Source organism: Anastrepha ludens, chromosome X (genome assembly GCF_028408465.1).
Source record: "Anastrepha ludens isolate Willacy chromosome X, idAnaLude1.1, whole genome shotgun sequence".
In the NCBI taxonomy this organism is placed as follows: Eukaryota; Metazoa; Arthropoda; class Insecta; order Diptera; family Tephritidae; genus Anastrepha; species Anastrepha ludens.
The window spans coordinates 83,020,648-83,045,633 of NC_071503.1; the positions used below are offsets into that span (position 1 = coordinate 83,020,648).

A 24,986-nucleotide genomic window follows, 5' to 3' on the forward strand; every position below is an offset into this window, starting at 1 on the left:
ACAGCTGATAGAACAGTGACAGACGAAGACACTGAAGACAAAACACATAGAATAATTACAATTTACAACAACACTATTCACTCAACAACTAAATTAAGACCCATTTACTTTATTGAGAAAAATTTTGACAGAGAGAAAATCCAACAGCTTGCAGAACAGTTCAAGAAAGAAATGAAAATCGAACAGAAAATTTCGACTAGACGGATTCAATTGTACGGAACAGGGACATTCAGAAAAATAGTCTCAAATACAAAAGGCTATCACAATTCCGGAAAGATGGTAATTATGTCACAGACACTAGTAATAGGAGAAATAAGAAATATTATAAAACTCAAATGAGACACAAATTCAAACAACAGATTTAATAGTTTTTGCAGAATGAACGTCTTCACCTTCACCATGCTGATGATGATAGCAGGATCTGGGGCAAATGAAATTGAAATCTAAAACTTAATCTTGTGGACGAACATGATAATGAATTGATTCAACGAGAAATTAAACTAACAAGGACAACTTTAGCAACACTAATTCACGTCTATAAGAATAACAGAGCAAAAAGAGGACTGATAAACATTGATGGATCGTTTTTGAAGATGGTGTGGGGAACCATGGACGACGATGACGCAAAAGAAATTTATAATCATCTACAAACGTTGGACAGCAATGCAAAACAAATAACATACCAAACGAACAAGCAGGTGGAAATCAACAATGAACTGATTAAGAATCTAAATACCGTGGTTGATAGTGTCAACAGGCAACAAAATAAAGTGAATGCACTTTTATGAAATATTACAGCCTTGGCAAACAGGGCGCTCAATATGGTGGAAAAGTTTAGGGTTGTTTTACAAATGTATGCTGACCTTAACATTCTGAATAAGCAAATAGATAAAATATCCGATGTTGTTATGATGAGCAAACAGATCATATTACCGCACGACATTTTGTCCGAAGAGGAAAAAACTAAATACAATATTACGGTGGAAACTTTACCTTACCTAGGAACAAGTACTATGTTCTTTGAAAACAAATTGATCTTTGTACTACAGATTTCAAAATTCACAACAGAAACCTACTTTAGAGCCCTCATTATACCATCGCCGAACAACAATTATGAGGAATTAGATTTGCCAATAGAAGAAGTGGTGGTTCAAGGAAAGGAGGTATACAGGAACCAAGAAAAAATGTTGGTGAAAAAAAACCTTATGCTCCATGATGACAACTGTATTAGAAATTCTTTCCAGTAGACTTAAAGTAAATAGAGAGCCTATAATTAAGGAAATTCAATCAGGTCTTGTAATAACAAAATTACTTGAATTTACCAAAATAAATCACAATTGCAACGATCAGCCTTATTTTGTCAAGGGCAATAACATAATGAAATTTTTTAATTGTACAATTAAAATAAAAGAATTTGTGTTTGAAAATTTGTTTGATAAATTTGATCATGGCGTTCTTATACCAGTGAACTATGTAAACTTTACAAAGATTGTTAATAACGTCACTTTGGATAAACTTCATCTTCAAAGCATTAAGAACAGAGAAATTATTAAATACATTGAATTTAAGAACAATATAACGCATGGCACTACTATAAGTTTGATTTTTATGCTTTTAACGGTAATTATAGTTTTAATAATAAGAATTAAATGTTGTAAAGTGAGAAAGAACAAAATGGAACTAAAACTTAAAGATTACCCTGACTCATTTGCCCGGAGTGCAAAACCTAAGGATGGGGAAGTCACATACATGTAATCTTTATATTTCACGTATTCATTTTTATGCTTTAATTTTTATTGCCACAAAACGCTAGACGCAGACGTCAGTGTATTCTTCAAAATTCCACAACGGTTTAGCGAGCAAACAAACTTCTAATATTACAACATGAAGTTTGTTTGGCAAATGTGCTTTTATGCACATTTATTCTTTCTCACGGTTAAAATTGTAATAGGTACTTTTAAGCTCTACTCTTAAGGAAATGAGAATCAGTTGTTCAGTTTGAAATAAAGATTCATTCTCGTTCGAACTCATTATTGGCGCAGTCGGGAAAACCGGTGTTCGTTCTCAAATAAAACTATTAGCGCATATAATAGTTAGAGCCGCGAACAGTAAAAAAAATAGTTAGTGAAAATAACTGTTAACGAAAAAATAGTTAATGAAAATAACTGTTAACAAAAAATTTTTGGTGAAAATAACTGCTAACGAAACAATAGCTAATTAAAATAACTGTTTACGGAAAAGAATAACAAAATAGGAAAAATTGACAATACCCACAAAAACGAAAACAAAAAAAAAAACACGCACATAATCTTAAGTGTGAAACATCGAGAATTGGTAGAGATCCGTGTATGAATAAACATCAGTGAGGTACCATAGGAAAACCCACAGGAAGATCAAATCAACCAACTCTAACAGAAGGTCGGTCAGGAAGTCCAAGGCACCAACTTTATCAACCTGTTTATTCTACTTTTAGTAGTAAGTTGATACAAATATAGTTGAATAACTTAATTTTTTGTTAATTGAAAAAAAAACAACAAAAGGGGAAAAATTTTATTAATTAAAAATTATTTTCTGCTTGGAATAGAAAGAAAGAATAGCATTAAAATGGAACAATTTGAGGTAGCTAGAAAATGTATTTGTGCCATACAACAATTCAATGGCAACAGTCTCGACTTACCAAATTTTATAAAACGAGTTGAGTCATTGTCATCCATAATGGAACCCCTTAGTGTCGAACTAAAAAGACCCTGTTAGGGTACATTGAGGACAGATTGGTAGACAAAGCGAGAGATTCCCTCGCAAGGAACGGACAAGTACTCACGTGGTTAGAATTACGAACGGTGCTCATTAGAGAACACGGAGATCACACTCCTAAAGAAACAATTTTTGATGAGATAAATATGTGCCGATGCACGCATGACATAGGACATTTTTAAAGTAAATTAAACAAACTTTTAGTCAGACTAAACAACTCATATCTGCTAGATGATACCTTGACGGCCCTTCAAGCTACCAGAAACAAAAACTTGGTTTTGGAAGTGTTCCGACAAAGTCTATCGGAGCCAGTTAAGTGCATAATAATAGGTAGAAATCCATCCACAATGTCGAATGCTTATGCCATAATAGAGGAAATCGGTTACTTGAACTTTACCGGTCTCTCATTGAACAATACCAACCGCTACAGTAGAAGGCAATCTCAGAATAATAATACCAGCTACAAAAGAAACGATTCAGGAATGCCAAATTATCGTCATCCACAACAGAGTGGAAGCTTCCGGGAAACCAATCATTTTCAGCCAAGGAATCAGGGTAATTTTAATAGGGGCACTGAATGGCCAACTTCCTCACAATCAAGAGAGGACAGGTTCACTCGGCAATCGCGGAGTTTTAATGCGTCGCAACGCACTCGACACGAACAAAACAATCAAAATCAGGCAATTGAACCTATGGACATTTCGAGTAATTTTCAAAATTTTCAAATAAGTGGCCTCCCAGATACATGCCCTAATAGTCATAGACAACCCAATTAGAAGGCTCAGGTTTGTAATAGACACCGGAGCGGAGTTTAGCATAATAAAACGCGGAGTATGTAATGAGAAATGGAAATCGGCTATAGATATAACTCTTAGAGCATGTAATAAAGATATTAGTATTAAGAAAAAATGTACAATACCACTTTTTAAAGAGTTTGGCCTTGAAAATTTCCATGTCGATTTTTTGGAATATAATTTCGCTGACAGATTCGATGGACTCATAGGAAATAACATTTTAGTTAACCTTGATGTCAATATTTCCCACAACGACCGAGTGATTTCAACTGAGAAAAGTATAATCAAAATATTTTTTAACAGAGAAGAGGAGGAATATTACTCCCGTTCAATGAACGAACCAATTGATCTTTCTTGTCAAGAAACTAATGTGTTTCATAACATATTACAGTTTAGAGACATAATGCAATACATACGGACAAACCATCCGAACAATAAGGAAATCGAAGGCTTAAAGAGAGTCCTCTCCAAATTTTCTAAAACATTTTATAAGGATAGTGACGACCTGACATTTACGAGTGAGGTCAAACATAGGATCCAGACTACAGATGATATCCCCCTTTATTCGAAGTTATATAGATACCCCCAAGTTCATAGAGAGGAAGTTGATAGACAGATTGATCTGATGTTGAAGCAAGGCATTATTAGACCCTCTTGTAGCCCATACAACGCACCTATTTGGGTAGTTCCCAAAAGGGGTGTCCATTCCAGTATTCAAAAGTGGCGTATAGTCATCGATTATAGGAAGCTAAACGCTATCACTATAAATGACAAATTCCCCATGCCAAGCATGGAAGACATGTTTGACAAATTGGGGAGATGCAATTATTTTTCTACTATCGATCTGGCTAAGGGTTTTCACCAGATAGAAGTGAATCCTAAGGATGTTCCAAAGACTGCATTCTCCACGGCCACGGGACATTATGAATTCCTTCGGGTGTCATTTGGGTTGAAAAACTCACCTGCCGCGTTTCAAAGAATGATGAACGGTGTCCTTGCTGAGTACATAAACAAGATTTGTGTCGTTTACCTCGACGACATTCTGATATTTTCAACGTCTATTCAAGTTAATCTGCCCTATCACACAATCCATCGTAGCAAATCTCCGAATGTAAATGTCCGCTCCGAATCGGAGCAATTTTTTATCATGCAACCCATGTGAATTCGAAAAAGTTGTTACCATACGCACATTTTAAATTTTGACGTTTCGAAATCAAATGTTTTGCAATAAATTGAAATTTCAATAAAGACAAGCGTAAATAAATTTAATTAGACTGGAATATATATTGGAAAAACAAAGCTTTTAAGTGTTATGGATTTTTCGTTGATATTTTCTATAATGTTGGTGGAGGCGGAAGGTGAAAGAAGTAGATCGAATATGAAAATTCAACGAAAAATATTAAGGGACGCAAGCAATCCGCTCGATGTCGAGGACACAATGTAAGTATAGGAATAACTTCATAGGTTAACTTTATTTTATGAAACAGGTTTACTAAAAATTACCGCTTGAATAAGGCGGCATTTTTGTACGTCTTAAGTGTCCTAGATGGAAATGCACGCTCAATGAGGCCGTGCTCCATCTCTTCGCTCCAGCGTTTGTCTTCCGTATTACGTTTTTTTGCGGACGGTGGGTACCAGCATGGAGTGGGAAAGGACTTTGACATTCCCATGGCTCAATCCACATTGTGTGGCGTATTAAAAGACGTGTTACACACTCTTCAATGTCACCTATGTCCTCAGTGGGTGAATCTTGATTTAAGCAACGTAGAAAAAAGACAAGCAAAGATGGACTTTTATCAAAAATATGGATTTCCTGGTGCGATTTTATGTGTAGACGGAACACACATTAAAATTGTTGCGCCAGCTAAGGACAAATACTATAGCATCAATGCTATGATTGTAAGTCTTGCAAAAACTGATATTTCAAATATCTTTCTAATTTTTTATTTATTGTAGATATGCGATAATAAAATGAGAATTTGCTACGTGAATGCGCAGTATCCTGGCAGCAACCACGATGCTCATATTTGGAACGTAAGCAGCGCGCGAAATTTTTTTGAAAATAAATACCTAAACGGCGAACGAAACACTTGGCTTTTGGGTATGTGCATACACATATAGACCGTTTGAATAGTTTTTTGCTAAAATGATTTTAATCATTCCACAGGAGACGCTGGATATGCTCTAGAGCCATGGTTAATGACACCTTTTCGTTCACCTACAACAGGAAGCGCCGAAGGAAACTACAATAAAATAGTACATGCAAAAGCCAGAAATACTTAAAAAAGGACCATAGGTGTATTTAAGAACCGATTCAGATGCCTTCGATGCGTTGCCGCAGCATTGCACAATATTTGTATCCATTATCGCGTGGTTGATGATTTTTCAGAAAATGTTGAAGAAAACCATTTTAATCAAACGTATGAACCTTCTCCTTCAACATATACTGATGTAGCTATTCGGATAAGGGAATCTATGTCTTCAACATTAATACGACTGTAATATTCAATTAAAAATAGCAAGACTTATATGTATTAATTCATTTACACTTTTTTTATTTGAACTTTTGATAGGCACTTGTGTATAAATAAAGGAATGTACATATACATACATACATATGTATAAATTTCAGTTGTTTTTGGAAATCGCTTTAAGCTTTTTTGCTCAACTAATAACATTTGTTTTTTTATTGAATTTTTAGCATTGATCAAATCTTCCATGGATTGGTTGTGTCTATGGGTTTCTTCCACTTCTGCATTCTTCAGGTCGTAGTGCTTTTCCATTGCTAGGTATAATCGTCGTATACCGGAACAAATATCTTCCAGCCTTTGTTCCTGTATTGAATAGTGTGCTATGGTCTTTTCCTGAAATTCCTTTTGAAGCAAAAAATGGTCTTGAAGTACTTCTGCTGTACTTGTATCAGTTGGTTTGCGCGCAGAGGAAATACGTCTCGGAAGTGCTGGACTGCGGCTCGATGACGTCATTGACACGTCAGCCCCGATCTCAGCTTCAGAATCGCCTTCAACAGGTAGCCCAATACTCACAGTGTTTTCAATTCCATTCGTGCTAGTCTCTAGTGCCGTCAATCGGATGACAGCTTCCTCCATTTCATTGAAATGGTGCTGCCTGTTTCGACCGCCACCAATAGCCCTCTGTTCTATTTTGTTTTCCGGTAGCTTCCTTTTAATATACGCCTTCCAGTCTAGCCATACCTAGTAAACACGATATATATACACACAAACAAGGCACAGTAAATAACACATTTTACCTTTTTCCAGCTAGTGATGTCTTTCTGAGGTGGGCCCATGCTGTTAAGCTCCTCCGCCACCTTTTTCCAAAACTCAGACGCTTCTTCCTTAGAGCACTAAAGTGTGTTCAGTGAATGCTATTCTCCGGTTTTCGAATTTACGTTCGGAGTTGTTCGAAATGCATGAATGTTTTTGTAGTAACTTCTCCGAAAAACAGTTTACGATGGATTGCGTGATAAGGCCGAATACTTCAACGATTGAGTGAGGTTAATCTCAAAATACAACTAGACAAAGCTCATTTTTGCAGAGACAGACCGAATTTTTGGGACATATAGTCACTGATGACGGCATTAAACCGAATCCTCAGAAGGTTGAAGCGATTCAAAGAATAGAGCTACCGAAAACGGAAAAGGAAATTAAATCGTTTTTGGGGATCACGGGCTATTATCGAAAGTTCATAAGAGACTATTCAAAGATTGCCTACCACATGACAAAATATTTGAAAAAAGGAGCGGAAATAAATGTTTCTGACAGGGACTACATCAATGCCTTTAAGAAACTCAAGTTACTCTTGATGACTGACCCAATTCTTATCTATCCCGATTATTCTAAAAGTTTCACCCTTGTCACGGATGCATCAAATTTTGCGATCGGTGTTGTCTTAATGCAGAACGAAAAAGTTATATCTTATTACAGTAGAACATTGAATGAACATAAACGTAGGTATTCCACAATAGAGAAAGAACTACTCGCCATTGTGGCGGCAACGAAGTACTTTAGGCAATATTTATGGGGCCGACAATTCACTATTAAAACGGACCACAAACCTTTAGTTTGGCTGGATTCATTGAAGGAGCCAAACCTTAAACTGCAAAGGTGGAAAATCAAATTAAATGAATTTGATTATAAAATTGTACACGTTAAGGGCAAAATAAATGTGGCAGACGAGCTGTCAAGATTGCCAAATTTGGAAATCAATAATAAGGAGGAAGAAGACCAAAATGACGCAAGTTCAAACTCGGCGACCGTACATAGTGGGCAAGAGGACAGCTCTTGTTATATTTATATTACAGAAAAACCAATAAATGTTTACAAAAACCAACTGCATTTCAAAAAAGGGAATACTGAAAAGTTTATAATGCAAATTAAACATAAGAAGGTAAAAAACTTTATAACGGTTACTGATACTAGCAACTTGGTAGGAGTTCTGAGGAAAGTACTGAAGGATAAAGGCGTGATGTGTATTTTTTGCGAGGACGACCGACTTTTTGTACAACTTCAGGATGTCTATGTAAATTATTTTTCTAACAACAGAAATCTAAAAGTATTAAGATCCACAAAAAAATTAAAAGAAATTACAGATACAATTAAGGATGAACAGCTGAGGAATAACGATCGTGGCATAAATCGAAGTATTATTTCCCTGGGCTTATAAACCTAATAACGAAGTTTATTAATAATTGTGATGTCTGCCAGTTGGCTAAATTCGACAGGAGACCGGTAAAGGTTCCATACCAGATGAGTGAATCACCAGGTAGTTTTAATGACATTGTCCACATGGACATTTGGTTCCCATTCCGAAACGTAATGTTTTTAACAACAATAGATAAACTTTCAAAATACGCCACAGTACACAAACTGGCTGATAGAACTTGGCTGTCTATACTCTCTGCTCTTAAGGAAAGAATACGATTTTTAGGAAAAATGAAAAAACTGGTTTATGACAATGATAGGTGCATGCTACATGAAGCAGTTAAACTGTTTTTAAATGAAAATAACATTGACTCGCATGTAACAACCGCCCATCACAAAACAGGCAATGCAGACGTTGAACGCCTACACGGTACATTGAATGAACAAATTCGGATTATAACAGCTGATAGAACAGTGACAGACGAAGACACTGAAGACAAAACACATAGAATAATTACAATTTACAACAACACTATTCACTCAACAACTAAATTAAGACCCATTTACTTTATTGAGAAAAATTTTGACAGAGAGAAAATCCAACAGCTTGCAGAACAGTTCAAGAAAGAAATGCTAGTAAGAACGAATAAGCTGAATGAAAATCGAACAGAAAATTTCGACTTGACGGATTCAATTGTACGGAACAGGGACATTCAGAAAAATAGTCTCAAATACAAAAGGCTATCACAATTCCGGAAAAATGGTACTTATGTCACAGACACTAGTAATAGGAGAAATAAGAAATATTATAAAACTCAAATGAGACACAAATTCAAACAACAGATTTAATGGTTTTTGCAGAATGAACGTCTTCACCTTCACCATGCTGATGATGATAGCAGGATCTGGGGCAAATGAAATTGAAATCTACCAAATAAACCCAGATGGTGGATTTGTGATATATAAAATGGAGCCCGAGGCAGTTGTAGACAAATATCTCAATGTATTACACATCGCAGATTTAAATACCTTCCAATACTGTTTGGAAAAAACGGAGGAAAATGTAATAAAACTTAATCTTGTGGATGAACATGATAATGAATTGATTCAACGAGAAATTAAACTAACAAGGACAACTTTAGCAACACTAATTCCACACGTCTATAAGAATAACAGAGCAAAAAGAGGACTGATAAACATTGATGGATCGTTTTTGAAGATGGTGTGGGGAACAAAGGACGACGATGACGCAAAAGAAATTTATAATCATCTACAAACGTTGGACAGCAATGCAAAACAAATAACATACCAAACGAACAAGCAGGTGGAAATCAACAATGAACTGATTAAGAATCTAAATACCGTGGTTGATAGTGTCAACAGGCAAAAAAATAAAGTGAATGCCCTTTTATGAAATATTACAGCCTTGGTAAACAGGGCGCTCAATATGGTGGAAAAGTTTAGGGTTGTTTTACAAATGTATGCTGACCTTAACATTCTGAATAAGCAAATAGATAAAATATGAGATGTTGTTATGATGAGCAAACAGATCATATTACCGCACGACATTTTGTCCGAAGAGGAAAAAACTAAATACGACATTACGGTGGAAACTTTACCTTACCTTAGAACAAGTACTGTGTTCTTCGAAAACAAATTGATCTTTGTACTACAGATTTCAAAATTCACAACAGAAACCTACTTTAGAGCCCTCATTATACCATCGCCGAACAACAATTATGAGGAATTAGATTTGCCAATAGAAGAAGTGGTGGTTCAAGGAAAGGAGGTATACAGGAACAAAGAAAAAATGTTGGTGAAAAAAAACCTTATGCTCCATGATGGCAACTGTATTAGAAATTCTTTCCAGCAGAATAATGATTGTAGACTTAAAGTAAATAGAGAGCCTATAATTAAGGAAATTCAATCAGGTCTTGTAATAACAAAATTTCTTCAATTTACCAAAATAAATCACAATTGCAACGATCAGCCTTATTTTGTCAAGGGCAATAACATAATGAAATTTTTTAATTGTACAATTAAAATAAAAGAATTTGTGTTTGAAAATTTGTTTGATAAATTTGATCATGGCGTTCTTATACCAGTGAACTATGTAAACTTTACAAAGATTGTTAATAACGTTACTTTGGATAAACTTCATCTTCAAAGCATTAAGAACAGAGAAATTATTACATACATTGAATTTAAGAACAATATAACGCATGGCACTACTATAAGTTTGATTTTTATGCTTTTAACGGTAATTATAGTTTTAATAATAAGAATTAAATGTTGTAAAGTGAGAAAGAACAAAATAGAACTAAAACTTAAAGATTACCCTGACCCATTTGCCCGGAGGGCAAAACCTAAGGATGGGGAAGTCACATACATGTAATCTTTATCGGCCTTATCACGCACTCCATCGTATACTGTTTTTCGGAGAAGTTACTACAAAAGCATTCATGCATTTCGAACAACTCCGAACGTAAATTCGAAAATCGGAGAATAGCATTCACTGAGCACACTCTAAATGTCAAATTGTCACATTTCCCACAATTTTTCTACGGCAAGTTTTTGTAAGCGGAAAATCCACGAAAAATTGAAATAAATTAAAATAAAGTGAAAAAATTATAAAAATGTAAGTATTTATTGAATAAACGCGCAATCAGTATTTAATTTGTCAAAATACAGGTCCAAAATAACAACAAGGCAACAGTATGCGGCTTTGCTGGAGTTGCTGCAAGAAAAGCCCTCTATGGCACACGGCTTTTCAAAGTGCTCTAAGGAAGAAGCGTCTGAGTTTTGGAAAAAGGTGGCGGAGGAGCTTAACAGCATGGGCCCACCTCAGAAAGACATCACTAGCTGGAAAAAGGTAAAATGTGTTATTAACTGTGCCTTGTTTGTGTGTATATATATCGTGTTTACTAGGTATGGCTAGACTGGAAGGCGTATATTAAAAGGAAGCTACCGGAAAACAAAATAGAACAGAGGGCTACTGGTGGCGGTCGAAACAGGCAGCACCATTTCAATGAAATAGAGGAAGCTGTCATCCGATTGGCTGCACTAAAGACTAGCACGAATGGAATTGAAAACACTGTGAGTGTTGGGCTACCTGTTGCAGGCGATTCTGAAGCTGAGATCGGGGCTGACGTGTCAATGACGTCATCGAGCCGCAGTCCAGCACTTCCGAGACGTATTTCCTCTGCGCGCAAACCAACTGATACAACTACAGCAGAAGTACTTCAAGACCATTTTTTGCTTCAAAAGGAATTTCAGGAAAAGACCATAGCACACTATTCAATACAGGAACAAAAGCCGGAAGATATTTGTTCCGGTATACGACGATTATACCTAGTAATGGAAAAGCACTACGACCTGAAGAATGCAGAAGTGGAAGAAACCCATAGACACAACCAATCCATGGAAGATTTGATCAATGCTAAAAATTCAATAAAAAAACAAATGTTATTAGTTGAGCAAAAAAGCTTAAAGCGATTTCCAAAAACAACTGAAATTTATACATATGTATGTATGTATATGTACATTCCTTTATTTATACACAAGTGCCTATCAAAAGTTCAAATAAAAAAAGTGTAAATGAATTAATACATATAAGTCTTGCTATTTTTAATTGAATATTACAGTCGTATTAATGTTGAAGACATAGATTCCCTTATCCGAATAGCTACATCAGTATATGTTGAAGGAGAAGGTTCATACGTTTGATTAAAATGGTTTTCTTCAACATTTTCTGAAAAATCATCAACCACGCGATAATGGATACAAATATTGTGCAATGCTGCGGCAACGTTCACTATTTGGCAAACCTTCATGGGTTCATAATAAAGCTCACGAGCACCCAGAAGGCATCTGAATCGGTTCTTAAATACACCTATGGTCCTTTCTATAGTATTTCTGGCTTTTGCATGTATTTTATTGTATTTTCCTTCGGCGCTTCCTGTTGTAGGTGAACGAAAAGGTGTCATTAACCATGGCTCAAGAGCATATCCAGCGTCTCCTGTGGAATGAATGAAATCATTTTAGCAAAAAATTATTCAAACGGTATATATGTGTATGCACATACCCAAAAGCCAAATGTTTCGTTCGCCGTTTAGGTATTTATTTTCAAAAAAATTTCGCGCGCTGCTTACGTTCCAAATTCTCATTTTATTATCGCATATCTGCAATAAATAAAAAATTAGAAAGATATTTGAAATATCAGTTTTTGCAAGACTTACAATCATAGCATTGATGCTATAGTACCCTTTACGATTAAAATACAGGAATTTGTCCTTAGCTGGCGCAACAATTTTAATGTGTGTTCCGTCTACACATAAAATCGCACCAGGAAATCCATATTTTTGATAAAAGTCCATCTTTGCTTGTCTTTTTTCTTCGTTGCTTAAATCAAGATTCACCCACTGAGGACATAGGTGACATTGAAGAGTGTGTAACACGCCTTTTAATACGCCACAAAATGTGGATTGAGCCATGGGAATGTCAAAGTCCTTTCCCACTCCATGCTGGTACCCACCGTCCGCAAAAAAACGTAATACGGAAGACAAACGCTGGAGCGAAGAGATGGAGCACGGCCTCATTGAGCCTGCATTTCCATCTAGGACACTTAAGACGTACAAAAACGCCGCCTTATTCAATCGGTAATTTTTAGTAAACCTGTTTCATAAAATAAAGTTAACCTATGAAGTTATGAAGTTATTCCTATACTTACATTGTGTCCTCGACAACGAGCGGATTGCTTGCGTCCCTTAATATTTTTCGTTGAACTTTCATATTCGATCTACTTCTTTCACCTTCCGCCTCCACCAACATTATAGAAAATGTCAACGAAGAATCCATAACACTTAAAAGCTTTGTTTTTCCAATATATATTTCAGTCTAATTAAATTTATTCACGCTTGTCTTTATTGAAATTTCAATTTATTGCAAAACATCTGATTTCGAAACTTCAAAATTTAAAATGTGCGTATGGCAACAACTTTTTCGAATTCACATGGGTTGCATGATAAAAAATTGCTCCGATTCGGAGCGGACATTTAATATACATTCGGAGATTTGCTACGATGGATTGTGTGATAGGGCAGTATATTTCACGTATTCATTTTTATGCTTTAATTTTTATTCCCACAAAACGCTAGACGCAGACGTCAGTGTATTCTTCAAAATTCCACAACGGTTTAGCGAGCAAACAAACTTCTAATATTACAACATGAAGTTTGTTTGGCAAATGTGCTTATTATGCACATTTATTCTTTCTCACGGTTAAAATTGTAATAGGTACTTTTAAGCTCTACTCTTAAGGAAATGAGAATCAGTTGTTCAGTTTGAAATAAAGATTCATTCTCGTTCGAACTCATTATTGGCGCAGTCGGGAAAAACGGTGTTCGTTCTCAAATAAAACTATTAGCGCATATAATAGTTAGAGCCTCGAACAGTAAAAAAAATAGTTAGTGATAATAACTGTTAACGAAAAAATAGTTAATGAAAATAACTGTTAACAAAAAATTTTTGGTGAAAATAACTGCTAACGAAACAATAGCTAATTAAAATAACTGTTTACGGAAAAGAATAACAAAATAGGAAAAATTGACAATACCCACAAAAACGAAAACAAAAAAAAAAAACACGCACATAATCTTAAGTGTGAAACATCGAGAATTGGTAGAGATCCGTGTATGAATAAACATCAGTGAGGTACCATAGGAAAACCCACAGCAAGATCAAATCAACCAACTCTAACAGAAGGTCGGTCAGGAAGTCCAAGGCACCAACTTTATCAACCTGCTTATTCTACTTTTAGTAGTAAGTTGATACAAATATAGTTGAATAACTTAATTTTTTGTTAATTGAAAAAAAAACAACAAAAGGGGAAAAATTTTATTAATTAAAAATTATTTTCTGCTTGGAATAGAAAGAAAGAATAGCATTAAAATGGAACAATTTGAGGTAGCTAGGTAGCTATTTATGCCATACAACAATTCAATGGCAACACTCTCGACTTACCAAATTTTATAAAACGAGTTGAGTCATTGTCATCCAAAATGGAACCCCTTAGTGTCGAACTAAAAAGAATCCTGTTAGGATACATTGAGGACAGATTGGTAGACAAAGCGAGAGATTCCCTCGCAAGGAACGGACAAGTACTCACGTGGTTAGAATTACGAACGGTGCTCATTAGAGAACACGGAGATCACACTCCTAAAGAAAAAATTTTTGATGAGATAAATATGTGCCGATGCACGCATGACATAGGACATTTTTAAAGTAAATTAAACAAACTTTTAGTCAGACTAAACAATTCATATCTGCTAGATGATACCTTGACGGCCCTTCAAGCTACCAGAAACAAAAACTTGGTTTTGGAAGTGTTCCGACAAAGTCTACCGGAGCCAGTTAAGTGCATAATAATAGGTAGAAATCCATCCACAATGTCGAATGCTTATGCCATAATAGAGGAAATCGGTTACTTGAACTTTACCGGTCTCTCATTGAACAATACCAACCGCTACAGTAGAAGGCAATCTCAGAATAATAATACCAGCTACAAAAGAAACGATTCAGGAATGCCAAATTATCGTCATCCACAACAGAGTGGAAGCTTCCGGGAAACCAATCATTTTCAGCCAAGGAATCAGGGTAATTTTAATAGGGGCACTGAATGGCCAACTTCCTCACAATCAAGAGAGGACAGGTTCACTCGGCAATCGCGGAGTTTTAATGCGTCGCAACGCACTCGACACGAACAAAACAATCAAAATCAGGCAATTGAACCTATGGACATTTCGAGTAATTTTCAAAATTTTCAAATAAGTGGCCTCCCAGATACATGCCCTAATAGTCATAGACAACCCAATTAGAAGGCTCAGGTTTGTAATAGACACCGGAGCGGAGTTTAGCATAATAAAACGCGGAGTATGTAATGAGAAATGGAAATCGGCTATAGATATAACTCTTAGAGCATGTAATAAAGATATTAGTATTAAGAAAAAATGTACAATATCACTTTTTAAAGAGTTTGGCCTTGAAAATTTCCATGTCGATTTTTTGGAATATAATTTCGCTGACAGATTCGATGGACTCATAGGAAATAACATTTTAGTCAACCTTGATGTCAATATTTCCTACAACGACCGAGTGATTTCAACTGAGAAAAGTATAATCAAAATATTTTTTTAACAGAGAAGAGGAGGAATATTACTCCCGTTCAATGAACGAACCAATTGATCTTTCTTGTCAAGAAACTAATGTGTTTCATAACAGATTACAGTTTAGAGACATAATGCAATACATACGGACAAACCATCTGAACAATGAGGAAATCGAAGGCTTAAAGAGAGTCCTCTCCAAATTTTCTAAAACATTTTATAAGGATAGTGACGACCTGACATTTACGAGTGAAGTCAAACATAGGATCCAGACTACAGATGATATCCCCCTTTATTCGAAGTTATATAGATACCCCCAAGTTCATAGAGAGGAAGTTGATAGACAGATTGATCTGATGTTGAAGCAAGGCATTATTAGACCCTCTTGTAGCCCATACAACGCACCTATTTGGGTAGTTCCCAAAAGGGGTGTCCATTCCAGTATTCAAAAGTGGCGTATAGTCATCGATTATAGGAAGCTAAACGCTATCACTATAAATGACAAATTCCCCATGCCAAGCATGGAAGACATGTTTGACAAATTGGGGAGATGCAATTATTTTTCTACTATCGATCTGGCTAAGGGTTTTCACCAGATAGAAGTGAATCCTAAGGATGTTCCAAAGACTGCATTCTCCACGGCCACGGGACATTATGAATTCCTACGCATGCCATTTGGGTTGAAAAACTCACCTGCCACGTTTCAGAGAATGATGAACGGTGTCCTTGCAGAGTACATAAACAAGATTTGTGTCGTTTACCTCGACGACATTCTGATATTTTCAACGTCTATTCAAGTTAATCTGCCCTATCACACAATCCATCGTAGCAAATCTCCGAATGTAAATGTCCGCTCCGAATCGGAGCAATTTTTTATCATGCAACCCATGTGAATTCGAAAAAGTTGTTGCCATACGCACATTTTAAATTTTGAAGTTTCGAAATCAAATGTTTTGCAATAAATTGAAATTTCAATAAAGACAAGCGTAAATAAATTTAATTAGACTGGAATATATATTGGAAAAACAAAGCTTTTAAGTGTTATGGATTTTTCGTTGATATTTTCTATAATGTTGGTGGAGGCGGAAGGTGAAAGAAGTAGATCGAATATGAAAATTCAACGAAAAATATTAAGGGACGCAAGCAATCCGCTCGATGTCGAGGACACAATGTAAGTATAGGAATAACTTCATAACTTCATAGGTTAACTTTATTTTATGAAACAGGTTTACTAAAAATTACCGATTGAATAAGGCGGCGTTTTTGTACGTCTTAAGTGTCCTAGATGGAAATGCAGGCTCAATGAGGCCGTGCTCCATCTCTTCGCTCCAGCGTTTGTCTTCCGTATTACGTTTTTTTGCGGACGGTGGGTACCAGCATGGAGTGGGAAAGGACTTTGACATTCCCATGGCTCAATCCACATTTTGTGGCGTATTAAAAGGCGTGTTACACACTCTTCAATGTCACCTATGTCCTCAGTGGGTGAATCTTGATTTAAGCAACGAAGAAAAAAGACAAGCAAAGATGGACTTTTATCAAAAATATGGATTTCCTGGTGCGATTTTATGTGTAGACGGAACACACATTAAAATTGTTGCGCCAGCTAAGGACAAATTCCTGTATTTTAATCGTAAAGGGTACTATAGCATCAATGCTATGATTGTAAGTCTTGCAAAAACTGATATTTCAAATATCTTTCTAATTTTTTATTTATTGCAGATATGCGATAATAAAATGAGAATTTGCTACGTGAATGCGCAGTATCCTGGCAGCAACCACGATGCTCATATTTGGAACGTAAGCAGCGCGCGAAATTTTTTTGAAAATAAATACCTAAACGGCGAACGAAACATTTGGCTTTTGGGTATGTGCATACACATATATACCGTTTGAATAATTTTTTGCTAAAATGATTTCATTCATTCCACAGGAGACGCTGGATATGCTCTTGAGCCATGGTTAATGACACCTTTTCGTTCACCTATATTACAACAGGAAGCGCCGAAGGAAACTACAATAAAATACATGCAAAAGCCAGAAATACTATAGAAAGGACCATAGGTGTATTTAAGAACCGATTCAGATGCCTTCTGGGTGCTCGTGAGCTTTATTATGAACCCATGAAGGTTTGCCAAATAGTGAACGTTGCCGCAGCATTGCACAATATTTGTATCCATTATCGCGTGGTTGATGATTTTTCAGAAAATGTTGAAGAAAACCATTTTAATCAAACGTATGAACCTTCTCCTTCAACATATACTGATGTAGCTATTCGGATAAGGGAATCTATGTCTTCAACATTAATACGACTGTAATATTCAATTAAAAATAGCAAGACTTATATGTATTAATTCATTTACACTTTTTTTATTTGAACTTTTGATAGGCACTTGTGTATAAATAAAGGAATGTACATATACATACATACATATGTATAAATTTCAGTTGTTTTTGGAAATCGCTTTAAGCTTTTTTGCTCAACTAATAACATTTGTTTTTTTATTGAATTTTTAGCATTGATCAAATCTTCCATGGATTGGTTGTGTCTATGGGTTTCTTCCACTTCTGCATTCTTCAGGTCGTAGTGCTTTTCCATTGCTAGGTATAATCGTCGTATACCGGAACAAATATCTTCCGGCTTTTGTTCCTGTATTGAATAGTGTGCTATGGTCTTTTCCTGAAATTCCTTTTGAAGCAAAAAATGGTCTTGAAGTACTTCTGCTGTACTTGTATCAGTTGGTTTGCGCGCAGAGGAAATACGTCTCGGAAGTGCTGGACTGCGGCTCGATGACGTCATTGACACGTCCGCCCCGATCTCAGCTTCAGAATCGCCTTCAACAGGTAGCCCAACACTCACAGTGTTTTCAATTCCATTCGTGCTAGTCTCTAGTGCAGTCAATCGGATGACAGCTTCCTCCATTTCATTGAAATGGTGCTGCCTGTTTCGACCGCCACCAGTAGCCCTCTGTTCTATTTTGTTTTCCGGTAGCTTCCTTTTAATATACGCCTTCCAGTCTAGCCATACCTAGTAAACACGATATATATACACACAAACAAGGCACAGTAAATAACACATTTTACCTTTTCCCAGCTAGTGATGTTTTTCTGAGGTGGGCCCATGCTGTTAAGCTCCTCCGCCACCTTTTTCCAAAACTCAGACGCTTCTTCCTTAGAGCACTTTGAAAAGCCGTGTGCCATAGAGGGCTTTTCTTGCAGCAACACCAGCAAAGCCGCATACTGTTGCCTTGTTGTTATTTTGGACTTGTATTTTGACAAATTAAATACTGATTGCGCGTTTATTCAATAAATACTTACATTTTTATAATTTTTTCACTATATTTTAATTTATTTCAATTTTTCGTGGATTTTCCGCTTACAAAAACTTGCCGTAGAAAAATTGTGGGAAATGTGACAATTTGACATTTAAAGTGTGTTCAGTGAATGCTATTCTCCGATTTTCGAATTTACGTTCGGAGTTGTTCGAAATACATGAATGTTTTTGTAGTAACTTCTCCGAAATACAGTTTACGATGGAGTGCGTGATAAGGCCGAATACTTCAACGATTGAGTGAGGTTAATCTCAAAATACAACTAGACAAAGCTCATTTTTGCAGAGACAGACCGAATGTTTGGAACATATAGTCACTGATGACGGCATTAAACCGAATCCTCAGAAGGTTGAAGCGATTCAAAGAATAGAGCTACCAAAAACGGAAAAGGAAATTAAATCGTTTTTGGGGATCACGGGCTATTATCGAAAGTTCATAAGAGACTATTCAAAGATTGCCTATCACATGACAAAATATTTGAAGAAAGGAGCGGAAATAAATGTTTCCGACATGGACTACATCAATGCCTTTAAGAAACTCAAGTTACTCTTGATGACTGACCCAATTCTTATCTATCCCGATTATTCTAAAAGTTTCACCCTTGTCACGGATGTATCAAATTTTGCGATCGGTGCTGTCTTAATGCAGAACGAAAAAGTTATATCTTATTACAGTAGAACATTGAATGAACATAAACGTATGTAGGTATTCCACAATAGAGAAAGAACTACTCGCCATTGTGGCGGCAACGAAGTACTTTAGGCAATATTTATGGGGCCGAAAATTCACTATTAAAACGGACCACAAACCTTTAGTTTGGCTGGATTCATTGAAGGAGCCAAACCTTAAACTGCAAAGGTGAAAAATCAAATTAAATGAGTTTGATTATAAAATTGTACACGTTAAGGGCAAAATAAATGTGGCAGACGGGCTGTCAAGATTGCCAAATTCGGAAATCAATAATAATGAGGAAGAAGACCAAAATGACGCAAGTTCAAACTCGGCGACCGTACATAGTGGGCAAGAGGACAGCTCTTGTTATATTTATATTACAGAAAAACCAATAAATGTTTACAAAAACCAACTGCATTTCAAAAAAGGGAATACTGAAAAGTTTATAATGCAAATTAAACATAAGAAGGTAAAAAACTTTATAACGGTTACTGATACTAGCAACTTGGTAGGAGTTCTGAGGAAAGTACTGAAGGATAAAGGCGTGATGTGTATTTTTTGCGAGGACGACCGACTTTTTGTACAACTTCAGGATGTCTATGTAAATTATTTTTCTAACAACAGAAATTTAAAAGTATTAAGATCCACAAAAAAATTAAAAGAAATTACAGATACGGATGAGGCACTAAATATAATTAAGGATGAACACCTGACTAATAACCATCGTGGCATAAATGAGGGGTTTGCGGAATTGAAATCGAAGTATTATTTCCCGGGGTTTATGAACCTAAAAACGAAGTTTATTAATAATTGTGATGTCTGCCAGTTGGCTAAATTCGACAGGAGACCGGTAAAGGTTCCATACCAGATGAGTGAATCACCAGGTAGTTTTAATGACATTGTCCACATGGACATTTGGTTCCCATTCCGAAACGTAATGTTTTTAACAACAATAGATATACTTTCAAAATACGCCACAGTACACAAACTGGCTGATAGAACTTGGCTGTCTATACTCTCTGCTCTTAAGGAAAGAATACGATTTTTAGGAAAAATGAAAAAACTGGTTTATGACAATGATAGGTGCATGCTACATGAAGCAGTTAAACTGTTTTTAAATGAAAATAACATTGACTCGCATGTAACAACCGCCCATCACAAAACAGGCAATGCAGACGTTGAACGCCTACCCGGTACATTGAATGAACACATTCGGATTATAACAGCTGATAGAACAGTGACAGACGAAGACACTGAAGGCAAAACACATAGAATAATTACAATTTACAACAACACTATTCACTCAACAACTAAATTAAGACCCATTTACTTTATTGAGAAAAATTTTGACAGAGAGAAAATCCAACAGCTTGCAGAACAGTTCAAGAAAGAAATGCTAGTAAGAACGAATAAGCTGAATGAAAATCGAACAGAAAATTTCGACTAGACGGATTCAATTGTACGGAACAGGGACATTCAGAAAAATAGTCTCAAATAAAAAAGGCTATCACAATTCCGGAAAAATGGTAATTATGTCACAGACACTAGTAATAGGAGAAATAAGAAATATTATAAAACTCAAATGAGACACAAATTCAAACAACAGATTTAATAGTTTTTGCAGAATGAACGTCTTCACCTTCACCATGCTGATGATGATAGCAGGATCTGGGGCAAATGAAATTGAAATCTAAAACTTAATCTTGTGGACGAACATGATAATGAATTGATTCAACGAGAAATTAAACTAACAAGGACAACTTTAGCAACACTAATTCCACACGTCTATAAGAATAACAGAGCAAAAAGAGGACTGATAAACATTGATGGATCGTTTTTGAAGATGGTGTGGGGAACCATGGACGACGATGACGCAAAAGAAATTTATAATCATCTACAAACGTTGGACAGCAATGCAAAACAAATAACATACCAAACGAACAAGCAGGTGGAAATCAACAATGAACTGATTAAGAATCTAAATACCGTGGTTGATAGTGTCAACAGGCAAAAAAATAAAGTGAATGCCCTTTTATGAAATATTACAGCCTTGGTAAACAGGGCGCTCAATATGGTGGAAAAGTTTAGGGTTGTTTTACAAATGTATGCTGACCTTAACATTCTGAATAAGCAAATAGATAAAATATGAGATGTTGTTATGATGAGCAAACAGATCATATTACCGCACGACATTTTGTCCGAAGAGGAAAAAACTAAATACAATATTACGGTGGAAACTTTACCTTACCTAGGAACAAGTACTATGTTCTTTGAAAACAAATTGATCTTTGTACTACAGATTTCAAAATTCACAACAGAAACCTACTTTAGAGCCCTCATTATACCATCGCCGAACAACAATTATGAGGAATTAGATTTGCCAATAGAAGAAGTGGTGGTTCAAGGAAAGGAGGTATACAGGAACCAAGAAAAAATGTTGGTGAAAAAAAACCTTATGTTCCATGATGACAACTGTATTAGAAATTCTTTCCAGTAGACTTAAAGTAAATAGAGAGCCTATAATTAAGGAAATTCAATCAGGTCTTGTAATAACAAAATTACTTGAATTTACCAAAATAAATCACAATTGCAACGATCAGCCTTATTTTGTCAAGGGCAATAACATAATGAAATTTTTTAATTGTACAATTAAAATAAAAGAATTTGTGTTTGAAAATTTGTTTGATAAATTTGATCATGGCGTTCTTATACCAGTGAACTATGTAAACTTTACAAAGATTGTTAATAACGTCACTTTGGATAAACTTCATCTTCAAAGCATTAAGAACAGAGAAATTATTAAATACATTGAATTTAAGAACAATATAACGCATGGCACTACTATAAGTTTGATTTTTATGCTTTTAACGGTAATTATAGTTTTAATAATAAGAATTAAATGTTGTAAAGTGAGAAAGAACAAAATAGAACTAAAACTTAAAGATTACCCTGACTCATTTGCCCGGAGTGCAAAACCTAAGGATGGGGAAGTCACATACATGTAATCTTTATATTTCACGTATTCATTTTTATGCTTTAATTTTTATTCCCACAAAACGCTAGACGCAGACGTCAGTGTATTCTTCAAAATCCCACAACGGTTTAGCGAGCAAACAAACTTCTAATATTACAACATGAAGTTTGTTTGGCAAATGTGCTTTTATGCACATTTATTCTTTCTCACGGTTAAAATTGTAATAGGTACTTTTAAGCTCTACTCTTAAGGAAATGAGAATCAGTTGTTCAGTTTGAAATAAAGATTCATTCTCGTTCGAACTCATTATTGGCGCAGTCGGGAAAACCGGTGTTCGTTCTCAAATAAAACTATTAGCGCATATAATAGTTAGAGCCGCGAACAGTAAAAAAAATAGTTAGTGAAAATAACTGTTAACGAAAAAATAGTTAGTGAAAATAACTGTTAACGAAAAAATAGTTAATGAAAATAACTGTTAACAAAAAATTTTTGGTGAAAATAACTGCTAACGAAACAATAGCTAATTAAAATAACTGTTTACGGAAAAGAATAACAAAATAGGAAAAATTGACAATACCCACAAAAACGAAAACAAAAAAAAAAACACGCACATAATCTTAAGTGTGAAACATCGAGAATTGGTAGAGATCCGTGTATGAATAAACATCAGTGAGGTACCATAGGAAAACCCACAGGAAGATCAAATCAACCAACTCTAACAGAAGGTCGGTCAGGAAGTCCAAGGCACCAACTTATCAACCTGCTTATTCTACTTTTAGTAGTAAGTTGATACAAATATAGTTGAATAACTTAATTTTTTGTTAATTGAAAAAAAAAACAACAAAAGGGGAAAATTTTATTAATTAAAAATTATTTTCTGCTTGGAATAGAAAGAAAGAATAGCATTAAAATGGAACAATTTGAGGTAGCTAGAAAATGTATTTGTGCCATACAACAATTCAATGGCAACAGTCTCGACTTACCAAATTTTATAAAACGAGTTGAGTCATTGTCATCCATAATGGAACCCCTTAGTGTCGAACTAAAAAGACCCTGTTAGGGTACATTGAGGACAGATTGGTAGACAAAGCGAGAGATTCCCTCGCAAGGAACGGACAAGTACTCACGTGGTTAGAATTACGAACGGTGCTCATTAGAGAACACGGAGATCACACTCCTAAAGAAACAATTTTTGATGAGATAAATATGTGCCGATGCACGCATGACATAGGACATTTTTAAAGTAAATTAAACAAACTTTTAGTCAGACTAAACAACTCATATCTGCTAGATGATACCTTGACGGCCCTTCAAGCTACCAGAAACAAAAACTTGGTTTTGGAAGTGTTCCGACAAAGTCTACCGGAGCCAGTTAAGTGCATAATAATAGGTAGAAATCCATCCACAATGTCGAATGCTTATGCCATAATAGAGGAAATCGGTTACTTGAACTTTACCGGTCTCTCATTGAACAATACCAACCGCTACAGTAGAAGGCAATCTCAGAATAATAATACCAGCTACAAAAGAAACGATTCAGGAATGCCAAATTATCGTCACCCACAACAGAGTGGAAGCTTCCGGGAAACCAATCATTTTCAGCCAAGGAATCAGGGTAATTTTAATAGGGGCACTGAATGGCCAACTTCCTCACAATCAAGAGAGGACAGGTTCACTCGGCAATCGCGGAGTTTTAATGCGTCGCAACGCACTCGACACGAACAAAACAATCAAAATCAGGCAATTGAACCTATGGACATTTCGAGTAATTTTCAAAATTTTCAAATAAGTGGCCTCCCAGATACATTCCCTAATAGTCATAGACAACCCAATTAGAAGGCTCAGGTTTGTAATAGACACCGGAGCGGAGTTTAGCATAATAAACCGCGGAGTATGTAATGAGAAATGGAAATCGGCTATAGATATAACTCTTAGAGCATGTAATAAAGATATTAGTATTAAGAAAAAATGTACAATATCACTTTTTAAAGAGTTTGGCCTTGAAAATTTCCATGTCGATTTTTTGGAATATAATTTCGCTGACAGATTCGATGGACTCATAGGAAATAACATTTTAGTCAACCTTGCTGTCAATATTTCCTACAACGACCGAGTGATTTCAACTGAGAAAAGTATAATCAAACTATTTTTTTAACAGAGAAGAGGAGGAATATTACTCCCGTTCAATGAACGAACCAATTGATCTTTCTTGTCAAGAAACTAATGTGTTTCATAACATATTACAGTTTAGAGATATAATGCAATACATACGGGCAAACCATCTGAACAATGAGGAAATCGAAGGCTTAAATAGAGTCCTCTCCAAATTTTCTTAAACATTTTATAAGGATAGTGACGACCTGACATTTACGAGTGAGGTCAAACATAGGATCCAGACTACAGATGATATCCCCATTTATTCGAAGTTGTATAGATACCCCCAAGTTCATAGAGAGGAAGTTGATAGACAGATTGATCTGATGTTGAAGCAAGGCATTATTAGACCCTCTTGTAGCCCATACAACGCACCTATTTGGGTAGTTCCCAAAAGGGGTGTCCATTCCAGTATTCAAAAGTGGCGTATAGTCATCGATTATAGGAAGCTAAACGCTATCACTATAGATGACAAATTCCCCATG

The 24,986-nt window shown here is 35.7% G+C and overlaps 3 protein-coding genes across 3 annotated transcripts; 1 reads left to right on the plus strand and 2 right to left on the minus strand.

The window, feature by feature from the left end:
- Window positions 1-6,086: 6,086 nt before the first annotated feature.
- On the minus strand, window positions 6,087-8,122 carry LOC128869200 (uncharacterized). The gene is made up of 2 exons (XM_054111719.1): window positions 6,817-8,122; window positions 6,087-6,760 (listed from the first exon to the last, which is right to left on the minus strand). The coding sequence occupies exons 1-2, from the start codon at window positions 6,853-6,855 to the stop codon at window positions 6,092-6,094; spliced, it is 708 nt and encodes a 235-aa protein (XP_053967694.1). The 5' UTR covers window positions 6,856-8,122; the 3' UTR covers window positions 6,087-6,091.
- Window positions 8,123-10,628: 2,506 nt separating this feature from the next.
- On the plus strand, window positions 10,629-11,811 carry LOC128869201 (uncharacterized). Its single transcript, XM_054111721.1, has 3 exons — window positions 10,629-10,847; window positions 10,901-11,081; window positions 11,138-11,811. Coding segments are annotated over exons 1-3 (852 nt in total). The 5' UTR covers window positions 10,629-10,845; the 3' UTR covers window positions 11,807-11,811.
- A 5,912-nt stretch (window positions 11,812-17,723) lies between these two features.
- Window positions 17,724-19,573, minus strand: LOC128869202 (uncharacterized). The gene is made up of 2 exons (XM_054111722.1): window positions 18,454-19,573; window positions 17,724-18,397 (listed from the first exon to the last, which is right to left on the minus strand). Exons 1-2 carry the CDS (start codon window positions 18,568-18,570, stop codon window positions 17,729-17,731), a joined length of 786 nt encoding a protein of 261 aa, XP_053967697.1. The 5' UTR covers window positions 18,571-19,573; the 3' UTR covers window positions 17,724-17,728.
- Window positions 19,574-24,986: the final 5,413 nt, after the last annotated feature.

Bases quoted from the DNA above. Each gene is read 5' to 3' on its own strand.
- LOC128869200 (XM_054111719.1), bottom strand. From the start codon at position 6,855: ATGGGCCCACCTCAGAAAGACATCACTAGCTGGAAAAAG. The intron at 6,761-6,816 runs GTAAAATGTGTT...CGTGTTTACTAG, and splicing joins ACATCACTAGCTGGAAAAAG to GTATGGCTAGACTGGAAGGC.
- LOC128869201 (XM_054111721.1), top strand. The intron at 11,082-11,137 runs GTAAAATGTGTT...CGTGTTTACTAG, and splicing joins ACATCACTAGCTGGAAAAAG to GTATGGCTAGACTGGAAGGC.
- LOC128869202 (XM_054111722.1), bottom strand. From the start codon at position 18,570: ATGGCACACGGCTTTTCAAAGTGCTCTAAGGAAGAAGCGTCTGAGTTT. The intron at 18,398-18,453 runs GTAAAATGTGTT...CGTGTTTACTAG, and splicing joins ACATCACTAGCTGGGAAAAG to GTATGGCTAGACTGGAAGGC.